Below are 15,797 nucleotides of genomic sequence, written 5' to 3' on the forward strand. Positions count from 1 at the left end.
AACGTATAAAAAAACAAAAAAAAAAACTTAAAAAAAAAAAAAAAAAAAAAAAAAAGAAAAGAAAAATGGGCAAAAGTCCTGAACAGTCATTTCACTATCAATATGAAATATGATTAGTTTGTTAAAAAAGTCATGATGTTTTTTCTTTGTTTTCCAATGCAAAAATGTGCCATGACTTTCCCAGCAACACAATATATAATATAGTAGTTACTAACCACGAGTGACAAAATCCCTAATTAACTTTCTAACTACACTAGCCATATTTGAACTACTCTACAGCTACATGTGGCTAGTTTCTAATCTATGGACTAGCACAGTTACGGACATTTTCATCACAATAACGCAATCTACAGGATAGGGCCTTACAGTACACACTTTGTCCTACACATGATAGAGTATATTAAAATGGGAAAACAGTATGTGACGAGGAGATCAACATCATTAATCATATGGGAAGCAGGCAGTGGGGAATTAAGATGAAAAGCTAAAATGCAACCTTTAAACTATAAATTAAGGGAATGGCTAAGGATGTTATCCTGAATTCAGAGGTATACTGATAGCAGCAACAGCCGGAATAGTCCTTGTGCACCTAGGCACTTCGGGCGCCTGTAGACTATAGTCCCACAGCAACACTGCCAATAAACTCATTTGTAGCCAGAACACCCATATTAACAGCCATGCTTCACCAAACAGCCCCTTCTTCTGCTCCAGAGGATACACTATAAAACATTTTGTTTAAAATGATTGGAGATAAATGATTAGAGAGATAAAAAAAGAAATAAAAATAATAATGAAAGAACTGGATTCAAAGGCAAAGTGCCCCTTTACAATGGAGAATTTCTGTGGTTCCACCTTTACCATGAAAATGAATAGTATCATTAATAATAGGACAAATTATATTAGTCTCTTGAAGTGACACATGGAAAAGGGATCCTTTTACTTGTATTCTGTCCCAAATGCCTAGCCTGAATCTAATCATGGGGAATTCATCAAATGAACCTGTCCTATATACAAGGGGTCTCTAAAGACTTTACAGAAAATATATATTATGAAAAACTTAAGCACAAATTTCAAAAATTTTTACACCAAATAAACTCTACTTTAATTTTATTTTTCCACAAACTTTTGGAAGTGTCCTTGTACTTCAAAAAGTGTCAGGGTAAACAAAAAAAGGGTAAGGAATTTTTCCATATTGAAGAGTTAAAAACGTAACAATAAAATATTACGCATGAGCTTGGACTGACTTCTGAATAATAATCACAATAATAATAACAATAATAATAAAAACTATAAGGAGTATTTTTGAAAAAATAAGAGAAATTTCAATATAGACTCTTAGATAATATTATATAGCAAAGTTAAATAAATTTCTGAGTGTGCAATGCACTATGGACTACATAGGAAAATATCCTTGTTCTTATAAGATACATGCTCAAGTATCTGAGGGTCAAATGTGATATCTATAACTTATGTTTAAAAGATTCAGAAAAAATAAGTATATGTGGATATATAGAGGAAAAGTATAACAAGTGTGGCAAAATGTTAATAAATTATAAATTTACATGAAAAGTATACAGAATTCACATTTTCTTTAGGTTTGGAACTCAAAAATTGAAAGTGAGGACCAAACAAAATAACAGATATGAAAGAGCTTAGCCAATGATAAAGATCTGAGATTCTTTCTTTCTTTCTTTCTTTCTTTCTTTCTTTCTTTCTTTATGGTTCCCCATTATTTTATTTATTTTTAAAAGAATTATTTAATTTGATTTAATTTATTCATTCATTTTTTAAAAAAATTTGAACACAGAGAGACACACAGTGAGAAAGCAGGCCACCAGGCCCAGGATTCAAACGATGGTCAGTCATGTGGGAGTGTCCAATGCCTTTACCACCATGCTACCTGCAGGCCCCAGATTCATTATTTTATTATTAATGAATTAATAAAATGACTAGGTTTGGGAACCAGCAGTTAGTGTAATGGCTATGTTGCTGGACTCCCATGTAGTCGACCGCGGTTCGCATCCCAGACCCAGTTGCTTAAAACTCACGCTGGGTGCGTGTGCGTGCATGCCCAAGATCCCAAGAGGAGAATGGAGGAGAAGGGATTGTGGCGTGACCATCCCCCCTGGGGGGTGATTTCTCGCTTTCTGTCTCTCTGTCTCTCTGTCTGGTGAGTGCACGCGCCCTATAGCAAAAAACCTCTCAAAAAAAAAAAGACTAGGTACATTATTAGTGGTAGTAAAGCTGGCTCCTTATCTCAGCATTGAGGACCACTTTTTATTTATTTATTTTACTGTAGTCTTCTGATCTCTCGTTTTTTATTAGATGTATTACAGCCAGTAGTTCATGCAATTATTGATATGATTTGAGATTTAACCTACCATGTTACTATGTATTTTTCTGTTTATACCACCCTCACTTTCTAACACTCAGATTTCTCCTCCCATATCCCTACCTGCACTTTTTGTCTTCTCACACTCTTCCCAAAGAACCGGTCATAGAGAACATTAGCTCACTACAAGGGCAGGGAAGGATTTAGAAATTTGTGGTACCCCACCGCAACCCGTGTTTGTGAGATAGGAACTATCGGAAGTAACAGTGCTGAAGTGAGAGAATGGGGAGATCTATAAGTTGTTCTGTTTGATATAGTACAAGAGAAAACCTATTCTTCTGAAAACAAGCTAATTTACTAGGACTTATGATATAAAGTCTAACAATAAATTAATATGTTGGGAAGTGAGCATGGTAACATATTTATGACAGGTCTTGCCCTGTGAGTCTCTCATGGTATGCCTATTCCAGAGTAAACTGTAGTCTCAAGTCATTGTCCAGCCTCCTTACCTGTGAGCTGTGAGCAATGAAGGGGGTTACACAGAATGAAAAAAAATTGTTGGCAAGATATTTACATGAATAGTATATTGCTTCTAAACATACATACACACAAACGAACATACCAGTTCTCTGCTTTTGGTTTCCTTGAAGGGCTGCAAGCAACTGTTCAAAAGGAGTACATACTCCCAAATTCTGTACAGAATAATATTTTGCAGCCTGAGCAAAGGCTTCCACATTCACCAGCTTCTGAGAAGTTTCACAAAATATTTTGGGGAAATCAGTAATGCCTAAAACAAAAACAAAACCAGGATAGAAAAAAACAACAATTTATAATTAAATAATGAATAGCGGATTTGTATGAGATGAAAAACAATAAATGAATAATACTTTCTATAATGAATTACGACATTTTCATTTTGATGTAAACGTTGACATATGTTCAATGGTTCCACTTATATTTATGAAAGATACTAGTTATTGGAAGGATCTAGATTTTTATTAAAATGTGGGGTTTTTTGGTCCTAAAAGCCAAAAAGAAGAAAAAGATGAACATCTAAAAAGTAAGGTTATTATTAAATTTATGAACTGCCCTGGCTGACCTACACCTGTGTATTTAAAGGGGGTCAATGTATGTAACACAGTTACTCCTTGTCCACACTGCAAGTAGAACAATGTAAGAGCCCCAGTGATACAAATGTTACTGAAAACAGTGCCTAACTCATTGGGACTACACAGAATTCTGAGAGTTGTGTACGTGAATGTGTTCTATGCACTGTCAACATGTTTTCTAAAGCAAATCAGGTTATGGCTGATGAAGCAGGTCATTTACTTCCCATAGTCAGTTTTAAATTGGACAGTCTGTAAGATTGGTGCACTAACTGTTACTATTCATAAGTTTACAACAGTGTAGTAAACTGTCATACTGTTGACAAACAGCTAGTGCCCCTCTCTGTGCGAGGATCAGACACCCTGCTGAATTCCGATGTGGTTACATCTTGTCAAGATGAACTATCCTATTTTCAGGCAGAAGTTTTAAGACTTATTAGAGAACTCACTACTCCTTTTTCCCAGCTGGGAAATCACACAGCATGTATCAAAATGGAGCCTCCTTCAGTCTGAGTCCCTAAGTAACTAAAATAAATCTCAGTCACTAAGTTTTTAGGCGTATTACTATAGCATAACCTTGTGTATTCTGATAGATACACAGCACAGTGGTAGATTTGCTCAATCTCATTTTTCTATGGCTATTTTAAAGGCATATTCATTTCTTTACAAGAGATTTTAAAAAGACAATTTAATTTGTCTGTAGTAGCTAAGCTCTTTGGATAAAGAAGTCCAATTAAGGCTGTGCACTGAGAATTATTAATTCAAAAACCCCACATCTAGTGGTTAAATGAAGTATATAAAATGTTCACCTTATGAAAGTATAACACAATGCAGTGAGAAAATTTAGTTCTACCAAAAAAAAGCAAACTATGTGCTGTGAAGTCTTCCGTGGCAAAGCAGCTCCTTCATAATTTGTAATGAAATGATAAAAATCAGCTTACACACAAAGGAATTATCATGCTATGTGACAAAGCGTACAGAAAAGAAAACTGATGAAGGTTCGTACAATTCTAACCAAGAGTTACATGATTTAAACTAACATCTTTTGAAAACTAATATCTATTAAGTTGGTGGTGGTAATATTTACCAAATTCACTAACACGAATAAAATCAGCAGAGACTATCACTTCCATTTCTAATTTAACTAAATAAAAAATGATCAAATTACTGTAGTGAATCTATGTAAAGTAGATACATTTTGTGTATTACATAAAGTTCTTTGGATATTTCACAAGCTGAATTTATTAATTGCAGCCAAAAAAAATAGAATCCACATCAAAATACTTCGGCATGTTACAGAAGGGAAAACTCAGTCAACTATTACGTGAGACTCTCAGGTTTAAACGCAGTCTCAACATCCCCAGGCTCCAGGGCAGTAATTTCTTAGAGTGTGATAGAATAAGAGTATTAAATCTCACAGTGCAGAGGGGCCATTATAATAGTCAGTTATTGGACAATGTTGCCAACAGAAAGAAATGTGATGTTTCTGTTGGAAAAGTGAAGGTTCGAATCAACTTAACTACCCTACTGAAAATAACTGGGAAAAAAAAATTCCAATCCAACCTGAATTAAATGTTAATTTGCTTTCAATGAAAGGCATCCCAGCGATTTCAAAATGTGGTGGTATAATTTACAATGCTTTTTAATGTTTTCAAAAAGGACAGTTCTGATTCAGTCCAACCATTTATGTCACTTAGGACTAACTGCAATGAACTCAAATAGTCTAGAACTCCATGAAAAAAAAAAAAATCTGTTGGAATGAGATAAATATCCTTGATGTTCTTTCTTTCTTTTCTAGTGACCCAGCCTGTAATTCCCACGATTGGTATTTTTAGAGATTTGGAGTGAGAGATGTTCACCTTGTCTTTACTGCCATCTCTAAAACTGTGTGGGAAGTCACGGTGCAACAGTAACAGCGTGAAGGGTCCTCACAGTGCTTCCCGAAGTACTTGCTTAATCAGTTTGGGCTACCCAACTAACGAAACAGGAACCACAGTGTTACCTATATTTAGTTAGTTCTCAGCCAGATGTTTAAGACAGGAAAAACTTAGTTTTTAAATTTTCTGCCATTGCACTTGCATAGGATATGCCTTGATTATTTTGCCTCTATCTCCCTCTACTGGAAGTTCCTATTTTGCTGTATTATATGCTTTACTTTTTTTTAAGGTTTTTGTTCTGCTTTATTATATGTTTTACTTGTCTCCTTTACTTTTCTTTTTTGTGCAGCCTATATCTCTATCCCACAGAGCTGTTTTGGAGAAGATAGGTTCTGAGAAGGCAGGTTCACTAGGCAAGAGGGGAGGAGTGGAAGAAAAAGGCATGGGAGGCTATTTACTAGAAATACGACATTAGAATATCTGTAAACTTATTTTTGTTTTTGTTTTTCCCACAGTAGACATTCATGTGCAAAATAGAAAAGTCATATACACAGAGGATGACCATCTCAAGGCAGACAAATGTACAATGAAATTTAGTAACTAAAAATAAAATAAAAATACATGACTGTAAATATTACAAATAATAAATAAAAGTAAAATTTCAAAATACATGTATTTTACTTTAATGTCATATAGCACTTGAAAGAAACACAGAGTATGTCAGGGTTTACAATAATGTATCACTCCTTCTTATCAACATTTACTGCATATGTACAAGAACGTGTTGCATGGTCCATGGGAAAAAGTTATTAAAGTATTTGCTAACCTTGCTGCGAAACTGTTTTAAAGACCATGTAGAGTTTTTTCATAGTATGCATTTTCCAGGAACTTTTTGAAGACTCCTACTATTGGGTTGTTTGCAAAGTCATGACACACTTCTACATAGAAAAACATAGAAAACTATGGCATGACTTTTCCGACAACCCAATATACTCCTCTTACTATTCGGTTGTTTGCAAAGTCATGACACACTTCTGCATAGAAAAACAGAAAACTATGGCATGACTTTTCCGACAACCCAATATATACCAAGACCTATGCTAAACACTTCCGCTTGCTTTCATGTGACAGTTTTATAATCTAGCTACACAGTGCTCTTTCCCCCTTTAGAGAAGAACAAAGAGAGACTTAGGGATCATATGATATAACCAAGTTCGCACAAACACCGAATGGCAGGGCATGTAAACCAAAGCAGTCTGACTAAGACCCTGCTCTTCATTCCCGCATTCCATGTGCATGGCACATTAGTGAGCACAGTGGACAACCAAGGTAATCAGGCAAGTCAGGGGCAGAGAAAAGCAACAGTCAGGCCTGATTGACAGCATCCAGTCTAGTAAAAATGTCCTCTGGGAGAGAGCAATACATGGCAATATGTTAAGATAATTCTCACTCGCTCTGTCTTTTTTCATTCTTCTACTGTCTTCACTCTCCCAACACCTCCCTCTCCACCAGAAGTAATCTTAAGTTTTAAAAAAAATCAAAACGCAAAATTTTTATATAAAATAATTACACATCTCTGAAAAGGGAATCAAGTCACTTTTTCATGTAAAATAATAGGTTGATCTCTGAAAAAGACAATAAAGTATTTTCATCACATTTTATGATGGTATCTATTTCTAAAAACAGAACAACACTAATGTTTCATGTCCAGTTGGAAAGCGACGATACTTTGTACACAGCACGAATGCAGGAACTCATGAATGAATGAATGCATGCATGAATGACAGCAATCCCTTAACACACTTACTATTGTAGCATCACCAGCTACACAGGGAGAAATGAATTCTCCTAACACTCTGGGGTGGCAGTAATCACTGAGGCCACCATGAGGACTTCAGTAGCACCGCTGAGCCTGTTAGAGAAGCATAAAATTTCATCTCAGCCTAAATGTCTCCAGTCTAGGGTGAGACAAAAGTGATTTAGAACACGTAGAATGTGATATAAGATAACATAGAATTACATGCTAAAGTTTGTAACTGTGTTACAAGGGCTGGGGAAAAGGTCACAGTTGTCATTGCCACATAGCTCAAAATTGTCCTATGGTCCAGATGTCAAACAGAAATCAACAGTGCTCTCTTAATAATAACCTTCACAAAGACAGAAACACATGCGTTCAAAAACCGGATTCCTAAGGCTAATCTCTAGCAGGTATGAAACTGGAGAGTGGAGAGTAGTCTCAGGAAACTACATTCTATCCCCCTGCCTTTAGTCATTATACAGGATGTGTATACATGAGAGAGCGCGTGCGTGCACCGCCTGGGTGCACCACGTACCCTGGGGTCTGGGGTCTGGTCACATCAGACTGATCTTCCTCCAGTTCACCAGCCCACTGATCAGGGGCACTTGTACTTGTGCCTGGCATGTTTCAGGTTGACTGGCCCAGGGATTTGTACAGTGTTCACCATGCAACACCCAGCTTCTTCTGAGCAGCGTATTACTGCTCTGTCACAGTGCTGGCCCAGACAGAGAAATATTTTATATTGCATTTCTATGTGAATGTCCTACAGATGTCTTCAATTCAAAAGTTCAAAACATTCTCATGCTCCCCAAATGTTTCCTTCTCCTATACCCTGTCTTGTTTATTATTATTAATAGCGTTATCACTCACTCAGTGCCAAAGTTGAAAACCCTTATGTTGTCTTAAATGCTTCTTGTGCACTTAGCACATACCTCCAGCCCCCATCAGTCCTGATGTAAACATAGTTTTCATTTGAATACCTCCTCCCTCATCCCTGCTATGGTTCAAACCTGCTACTGCATTAACTTCATAGCTGATTTTATTTTCTTATCAATAAACCTCCCACAGTGCAATCCTCAATAAGTGTCTGCCCCCAACTGTGCCACCAGGCTGGGCCTGATAGTCTTAAAGAAATCTTCAAGGAAGCTAAATAGCTAGTTACGTTGCCTTGCTATATAAATCTTTCTTAAAATGTTAAGTCTAATATTAATTTAGACAATATTCTTGATTTCATGAAAACCAGTTAATTTCTGAAGACCCACAGATAATTCAGTTGAGGATGTTACCGATGTATATACATGCAGCCCTTACAAGGACACAGCCTGATTCCTTGAAGGGGTCATAACAAAATCTAAACTCTAAAATGCAATACACAAGTCTCACTTGTCTTATCAGCAAAACAATGAAAAACTATTTTTAGTGGGTTTCTTTCTGCAGATGGTTAATCTCACCTCTACCGTGTACTGACTTTCAGAAATGTTAACCTGAAGTAATACTTTCCTGAATTCTTTCTTTTTCTTTTTAGTTTGCTAGAGGGCAAACTGAAATTCTTGAAATCCTCCTCCCAGGATGTTGGGGCACACACACATGCGTGGTGTGTTTTTCAAGCATCTGGGTCCAAGACTGGAATAGTTAAATTGGCCATATGGAATCCAGCCACATTAACCACCATGCACCGGGCTGGCCGAGGTATTATCCTAGTTTTATCTTTAAATTCTCAGGGTCTCTTACTGTCATCTGCAATGTACTGAGTGAAGGACATTTCTACACAGAGAAAGAATAATTTTACTTATTTTTGTCTTTTCAAATCAATTGAAAACTCTATTAGGTGGGTCACGTCACACATAAACAACGATAATAAATGACATAGAGATCGCTCCAGAAATAACAGAGGTTGAGCATAGTACCACACTGAGCAGATTACCTTCACTCTTTACAGATCTGTACTTCATTCATCAGGAATCTTTTAAACATCACGCTGTACATAACGAATATATATCATTTTTATTTACCTCTTAAAACAATTATTTAAAAAAGTAAAAAAAGACTCATTTACGTATTCATCTATATGTCAAACACTGCGTACAGTGCAAAGAACAGTGCTAAGAAAATAATGGTGAAAAAGACAAAGAGTATACCTTTGCTTTCAAGGATGCTTGTAGTCTAGTTGCAGTACTAACAAGCCAATGGACGATGACCATAGCATATTTATCCATATGGCATAGAATATAGGTTGTTAAAGAACATGCACTTCCAGGAGTTCTTGACAACTTATTTCTCCCAAGGAAAGCTGTAGTTACACCACTAATCAAGCACACCATCACCACCAGTTATTAGCCATAATGTTGAACCCAAGCTAGGTGAAGGGACTCAGAAAGTTCACAGAATAATGGAATTCAACTACAGGTATATTTTAGTGCAAAAATAGATGAAATCCATGCACAGTTTTTTTTTTTTTCATAATAGACATTTTTTATAAGGTTTAAAGATCCCTCACATTCTCGGTTCTATGCTAGATGCTATATATGTCATCTTTGGTTTCTAACTATAAATCTGCCCTGCAAAATAGGTAATATTATCCTTACTTTTTAAAAAGGGAGAAAGAAAGAGTAAAAAGCAAAATCCAACCAACCAGCTGTGACAGGTCAACACTTTTGGAGCCGGCCTGCCACTAATAGGTAGGCTACAGTTTTCCTACTGAATGTAAAAAATTTCCCAGCTCGCCTGTATCGGACAAGGTCTGTGATCATGAGAACTCCATAATCACGTGTAAGCAGCTCCATGAAGGTCACAGGGCAAGAAACTGAAGCCTCATGCCAACAGCCAGCATCAACCAAACACCTGTGTGAAAAATAACCTGGAGGCAAATCGTCAGCCTCAGTGAAGCCTCTCTGATGACACCACAGGCCATGCTCTGGATCCCAGCCTCTTGAAATCCCAAGTCATATCCAGTCAATTAAGAGGCTCTCAATTCCTGACCCACAGAAACTGATTTATCATCATTTTAAGTCACTCATTATACAGTCATATATTTCAATGGTACCACCAGTGGCTTTGTTTCTGTAGTTAATTTTACCTATATTAATATAACTGTAGCAATGACTGCAATTTTTTCATTAAAAAACATATAGTATAATTATTCATTAGCATATTTTTCTTTAATTCTTGGAGTCTATTTCCTTTCAGTTTTTTGAACTCAGTATTTATAATAGCTACCTACGTAAAGCCAACATTTCTCTCAATAAGGATCAGCCTCTACAGAATCATTTTTAATCCTCTGAATATGAGTTCCACTTTTCTTTACATTGTTGAATATAACTACCTAAATGTAGTATCATGACCCACTTGGAATCAGTTTTCTGAATGTGAGTCACAGTTTCCTATTTTTTTTTGTATATCTAGTAGTTTGGGGTTGAAAATCACAATGGTAGATTATTATAGTGAATCTATTTTGTTTTCCCAAGAATTTATTGTTTAGGTAGAAAATTAACTTGCTTGGACTCAGACTGTGAAAACTAGCCCCCCTTCACTGTGTAGCAGCTGAGTTCTCTGCTGAGTTGCTCCTTCACGAGTCTGCCCCTGGAGAGTACTCCCTGAGCCATGGAGTTCAGTAGTCAGACAAAGACTTGGGTAGATTTTATGGTCAAATTTTGAGATTCTTCCTCTCTGGTTTCGCTTGTCTACAAATTCAGGGGTTCCCCTGCCTGAATTTCCAGTTGTTCTGTCAGCTCTAAGATTTTCTCTTTGAAACATAAATTTAATAAGGTGTTTAACATCACCACATTGGTGAACACACTCTGATGAAGGTGTACCAAACACGTAAATCTTGCTAGGAGAAGCTCTGTCCTCCAAGGTGCACTGCATTCCTTGTTTTGCAGGTGTGCACGTTGGGCTCTCTGGGACTCCCAGGCACATGCATGTAAGAGATCAATCAGGGATTCAATCAAGAGTTTATTCTCAGATCTTAGGTCTCGACCCTTTTATGGCTCTCCTGTTTTCAGAATGGATGCCTTACATTTCCATCTGCTCTGACCTCTAAACTTGCCATGGCAACCTTGAGGTGGTCAGGATAAGGTAATCAATCCACTGCAGATCTAGGAGCAGCCCAAGCAAGAAAACCATAAACTTCCATCAGTAGCGGTCTTTCAATAGAAAACTCTTCTCATATTTTTGCCTGCTTCGGGATATTTTTTAGAACTTTGTGGCCAGTTTTTATCACTGTTATCTGCAGGAGGAACTACCTTCAAGCAGCCATTAACTGAAGTCTCCTGAGACTATTTTTTAGCCCCCTTGCTAGTCCCCTGCACCTACCTTCCTACGCCATCTGTAATTTTTACTCTCCGCAAAGCCAGAACCATACCTTCTATGAAACATCACATTACCACACGAAATTCTCAAAGAACTTCACACTTCACTGAGTAAAAGTCAGGCCCTAAGTAGGGCCTGGAAGGTCTACGTGAAGTTGCTTTTGACCACCTTTCAAACCTCCTCTTAGTCTCACATGGACTGGTCTGGACTGATCTGCTGTGCTTGTGATACACCACCCGTGCTTCAGGGTTCATTCCACTTCAAAGATAGTTGTATGACTGGCTTTTGCTTGAAGCCTCTACCCAAATTGTATCTTGTTAGAGAAGACTTCACTGTCTTGACATTCTTCAATGCATTTACTGCCACTTGATATTGTTTTTTTTCTATGTATACACTATTTACTATGTATCTAGGCTCACTAAAAAGCTACTCCCTGTCTTGACTTTCTTTATTGCATTTATTGCCACTCAATACTATTTATTTTTCTACCATGTATATTTACTATATATGGACTCACTGCAAAGTAAGCTGCCCCGCAGGTGACCATCCTCATTGCATTTACTGCCTCTTGATACTATTGTATTTGTTACCATGTATACACTACTTACATGTATCCATCCTCTCTAAATATCCACTTACTATGTATCTATCCCCACTAAATATACACTATTTACTACTTATCTACTCCCTGCTAAATATACACTGGTTTACTATGTATCTATCCTCTCTAAATATACACCATTTACTATGTATCTATTCTCACTAAATAGACACTATTTACTGGGATATCTACTCCCACTAAATATACATTATTTACTATGTATCTATCCTCACTAAAGTATATAATATTTACTATGTGTCTACCCTCATTAAATATACACTATTTACTATGTATCCACCCTCACTAAAGCATAAAATATTTACTATGTGCCTGCCCTCACTAAAAAGAAAACTGCTCCCTGTCTTGACTTCATTGCATTTACTGCCACTCATCATTACTGCATTTTTTGTTTTAACCAGGTTTACACTATTTACTAACATATCCACCCTTACTTAGAAGAAGCTGCATGGGAACAGGGGTTTATTAATAGTTGCATACAATATCATAATCCGTACCCAGAACAGGACTTGGTAGGTGGAAGGTCCTCAACAAACATTAGCAGAATGAAAGATGAATTAAACACTGATATTTGTTAGGCATTATTTTTAACCCTTTCTATGTATTACCTCTTTAACTTTTCATAGCATCTCTTTAAGTTGGTACTACTATTACCTCATTTTACAGATGATGAACTAAGGCACAGAAACTTGTTGGGAACTGGCAGTTAGCATAATGGCTATGTCGCTGGACTCCCACGTAGTCGACCGCGGTTCGTGTCCCGGACCCGGTGGCTTAAAACTCACGCTGGGCGCGTGTGCGTGCATGCCCAAGATCCCGAGAGGAGAATGGAGGAGAAGGGATTGTGGCATGGCCATCCCCTCTGGGGGGGTGATTCTCGCTTTCTGTCTCTATGTCTCTGTCTGGCAAGCACATGCGCCCTGTGGAAAAAAATCTCTCCAAAAAAAAAAAAAGAAACGTGTTAAGCAAATTGTCCAAGATAACATAGTTAGTAAGCGGCAGAGCCAGGATTTGAAACCAGACTGGTAGCCAGACAGACATGACTGGGATGACAGCAAAAGTATCGGCTCCATCAATGATGGTTTATTAGGAATTTCAAACAAACTGCTCAGTGAGAACTCCTTCCTCCCACCCAGGGCAGGAAGGTTGTTATCTTCCCTCCTGCCATTCCAACACCAGGATGGGGTGCTAAGTCAACATCCTAATTCTCACTGGAGCAATAAACTAGTAGGGCAGATTATCCAAATATGGATTCTCGTACCTTCAGAGTCCACACCTGGCATGTGTGATTAGGTAATTACATTCCTCACCTGAGAGAGGCATGTAAGTGAGGACAGTGAGGAAAAAGCCTGGAAAGTCAAACAAAGACAGATACTATGAAAGACCCTCCCCTGCTAAATATTCATTACCAACTCCCACAATAAAACTAACAGACACCTAACTCCATGCCCTACTCAGTTGGCCTTCTCTGGCAACTGCCAATCTTTTCTAACAAAAATCCTCATTTTCCTATTAAAGCTTCCTTTTTTCCTACTTTACAAGTGTTCATGATTTTTCTCTCTCTGTTTCAGAGGTCTCTAATCATAGAGATCTGGATCCAAAGAATTTAGGATTTTACACAATGTAGCTCAACTCCCCCATTTGATAACAATCTCTCTGCAAAACCATAGTTTATGCCCATAAAATGTCACTGTCTTCAAGATATTTCATTTTTACTTTAGAGACTTAAAACATTTTTTCTAGCTTTCATTTTATTTTAAGCTTTACACAGCGTAGTCACAATGGCTAAGTTGTAACAAGAGCTGGCTACATTAGGGCTCAAAACAACTCTAGCTAATGGCAACAGTTTCTATGTGCTAACTACATTCTAACAAAAAGTGCAGATCATGTGGTCCACTGAATCCACAAAGAATAGGGAAAAAAATCACCCAGACTAAGCAGGAACTATTTTCTGAACTCCATTTGCTTATGAAAGAGCCAGCCCATTGCTCTGACTGCTAGGTAAACACCCCTGCCTCAGTTCCTTTCTTCCTTCCATAACCCATTTGGGACCCTTCCTTCCCTGCTGAGGAACTTTCTTTCTCTCAATAAACTTTGCTTTACTATTCCCTCCTGTTGTGTGTGCTTCTAATTCTTCATGATTGCAGGACACAAACTCGGCCACCCACAAATCCCGCAACACACACAGAGAGCCAGAGAAACAGAGTTAGTGACCCCCAACAAGTTTCATGCCACAATCCACCTCCAGCCTTCCACCAGCCTGGATCACAGCCAGGCTGTGCTGCTACTGGGAACTCAGGAAGATCTCGACTTGAACCTGGAACTTTCCCACGCGACATTTTCTCATGGAGCAAGTTATTTTTTATCATTGTGACACCTCTGGTCCCCATTTCTAATTTTTCTTTTTTGTGTATGAATTATGGAGAAGACACTTTCAGATTCTAATCAGGCAAGATTACAGGGCAAATGAAATCTACAGAAATGACTACACTAATGATTTGTGAAAAACGGTTTTGACCCATAAAATGGCAAATGATTGTGCCAAGCTGGGGCTGCTGCAGGAACTGAAAATCTTTAATTTACATTTGAAACCATAACTCAGGTTATTTGAAAAATAGACTAGTGGGGCAAAAGGTTAATGTGAGAAGTCAGTTACAGATGTCCGTCTGAGAACACAGAAAAGATTTGACTGTACCTAGGATCCAGAAGGTAGCAGTGAAAACCATGAATGTTCATTCACTAGTTCATTTTAAAAACGTTGAAGTATGTATTATGTGTCCTTAATTTTTGTAGGCTCTGGAGTTTCTTGCTTAAAATTCTAAGACAACGTGTATTTTAGAAGAAAAAGCCACTACTTTGCTGCTGTGGCAATCAGCACCATCCGAAATGATCTTCATTATGTTAACTGTGGACTTCTGCAGTGTTTCCACCTGCATCTGCAAGCTCTAGGGGAAAACCGTTCCCCTAGCTTCCCTCGTGTCAAAAAACTAGTGTTGAAGTACTAAATAAATGAACGCCCCGACCTCTCTCTTGTTGTCCTTAAATTGTTGGAAACACGCGAACACGCAAAGACAAAAGAGACATCCCAGAAAGGCGTTCCATCCCAGCCCTCGATAATACGATCCCTACCAGGTTTTTCCAGGGGCGAGGCTCCCCGCCTCCCTGATCCCGCCCACAGCTCGCCAGGTTCCAGCGGCTTCCACCAGGGGGCACGCTTCGCAGGCCAGGACCATCTTCATCTCCCGTTCCGCCCCACCTGACCTGCCATTCACCTGATCCCTTCTCTGCTTCCACCAGGGGGCGCGCCTCCGAAGGCCGGAGCTCGGTTTCCGCCGCCGACCTCCTGAGCGTTGCCAGCACCGTCTCGGGGGATAAGTCCACGAGCTCCTCCCACACGGACTCTGTGTAGAAGTCCACCGTATGTGCATTGGAAATGGACAGGGCTTCCCTCAGAAACCGCAGTAGTTCCCGCAACTTCGCACGCAACGTGGGCAAGTCCTGAGTCCTGGGGAGAGGGCAAGAAGCCGCCATGACGCTCACCCTCCCGGGCTGTAGGTGGCGCAAACGTGGATGGGAGGCGATCTCGCCGCCAAAAGTAGAACAGGCCGAGTAAGTAGAACACCGAGCCAGACTCCAGTCGGGGATCGATTGTTTTGGCTTGGTGACGTATTTCGAGGGCGTCCGTCTTGGTTATCTGGCGACGAAATTGTCTGTGATGGCGCCGGCTAGGCCAGCGGCGAGGCGGCGGACTGGGAGT

The 15,797-nt window shown here is 38.7% G+C and overlaps 1 protein-coding gene and 1 non-coding gene across 2 annotated transcripts in view; one reads left to right on the forward strand and one right to left on the reverse strand.

The window, feature by feature from the left end:
• Positions 1-15,571, reverse strand: part of METTL25 (methyltransferase like 25) — an 89,838-nt gene extending 74,267 nt beyond the window's left edge. The window contains exons 1-2 of the mRNA XM_006165268.3: positions 15,313-15,571; positions 2,955-3,119 (exon numbers count right to left, since the gene is read on the reverse strand). Coding sequence (XP_006165330.1) covers positions 2,955-3,119; positions 15,313-15,571 — 424 coding nt within the window. The remainder of the gene's footprint in view (positions 1-2,954; positions 3,120-15,312) is intronic.
• Positions 2,741-2,877, forward strand: LOC114005471 (small nucleolar RNA SNORA42/SNORA80 family). The gene has a single exon (XR_003547324.1). It is a non-coding gene; the product is annotated as a small nucleolar RNA SNORA42/SNORA80 family (small nucleolar RNA).
• Positions 15,572-15,797: the final 226 nt, after the last annotated feature.

Source organism: Tupaia chinensis, unplaced genomic scaffold (genome assembly GCF_000334495.1).
Source record: "Tupaia chinensis unplaced genomic scaffold, TupChi_1.0 Scaffold143850_1, whole genome shotgun sequence".
Classification (NCBI taxonomy): domain Eukaryota; kingdom Metazoa; phylum Chordata; class Mammalia; order Scandentia; family Tupaiidae; genus Tupaia; species Tupaia belangeri.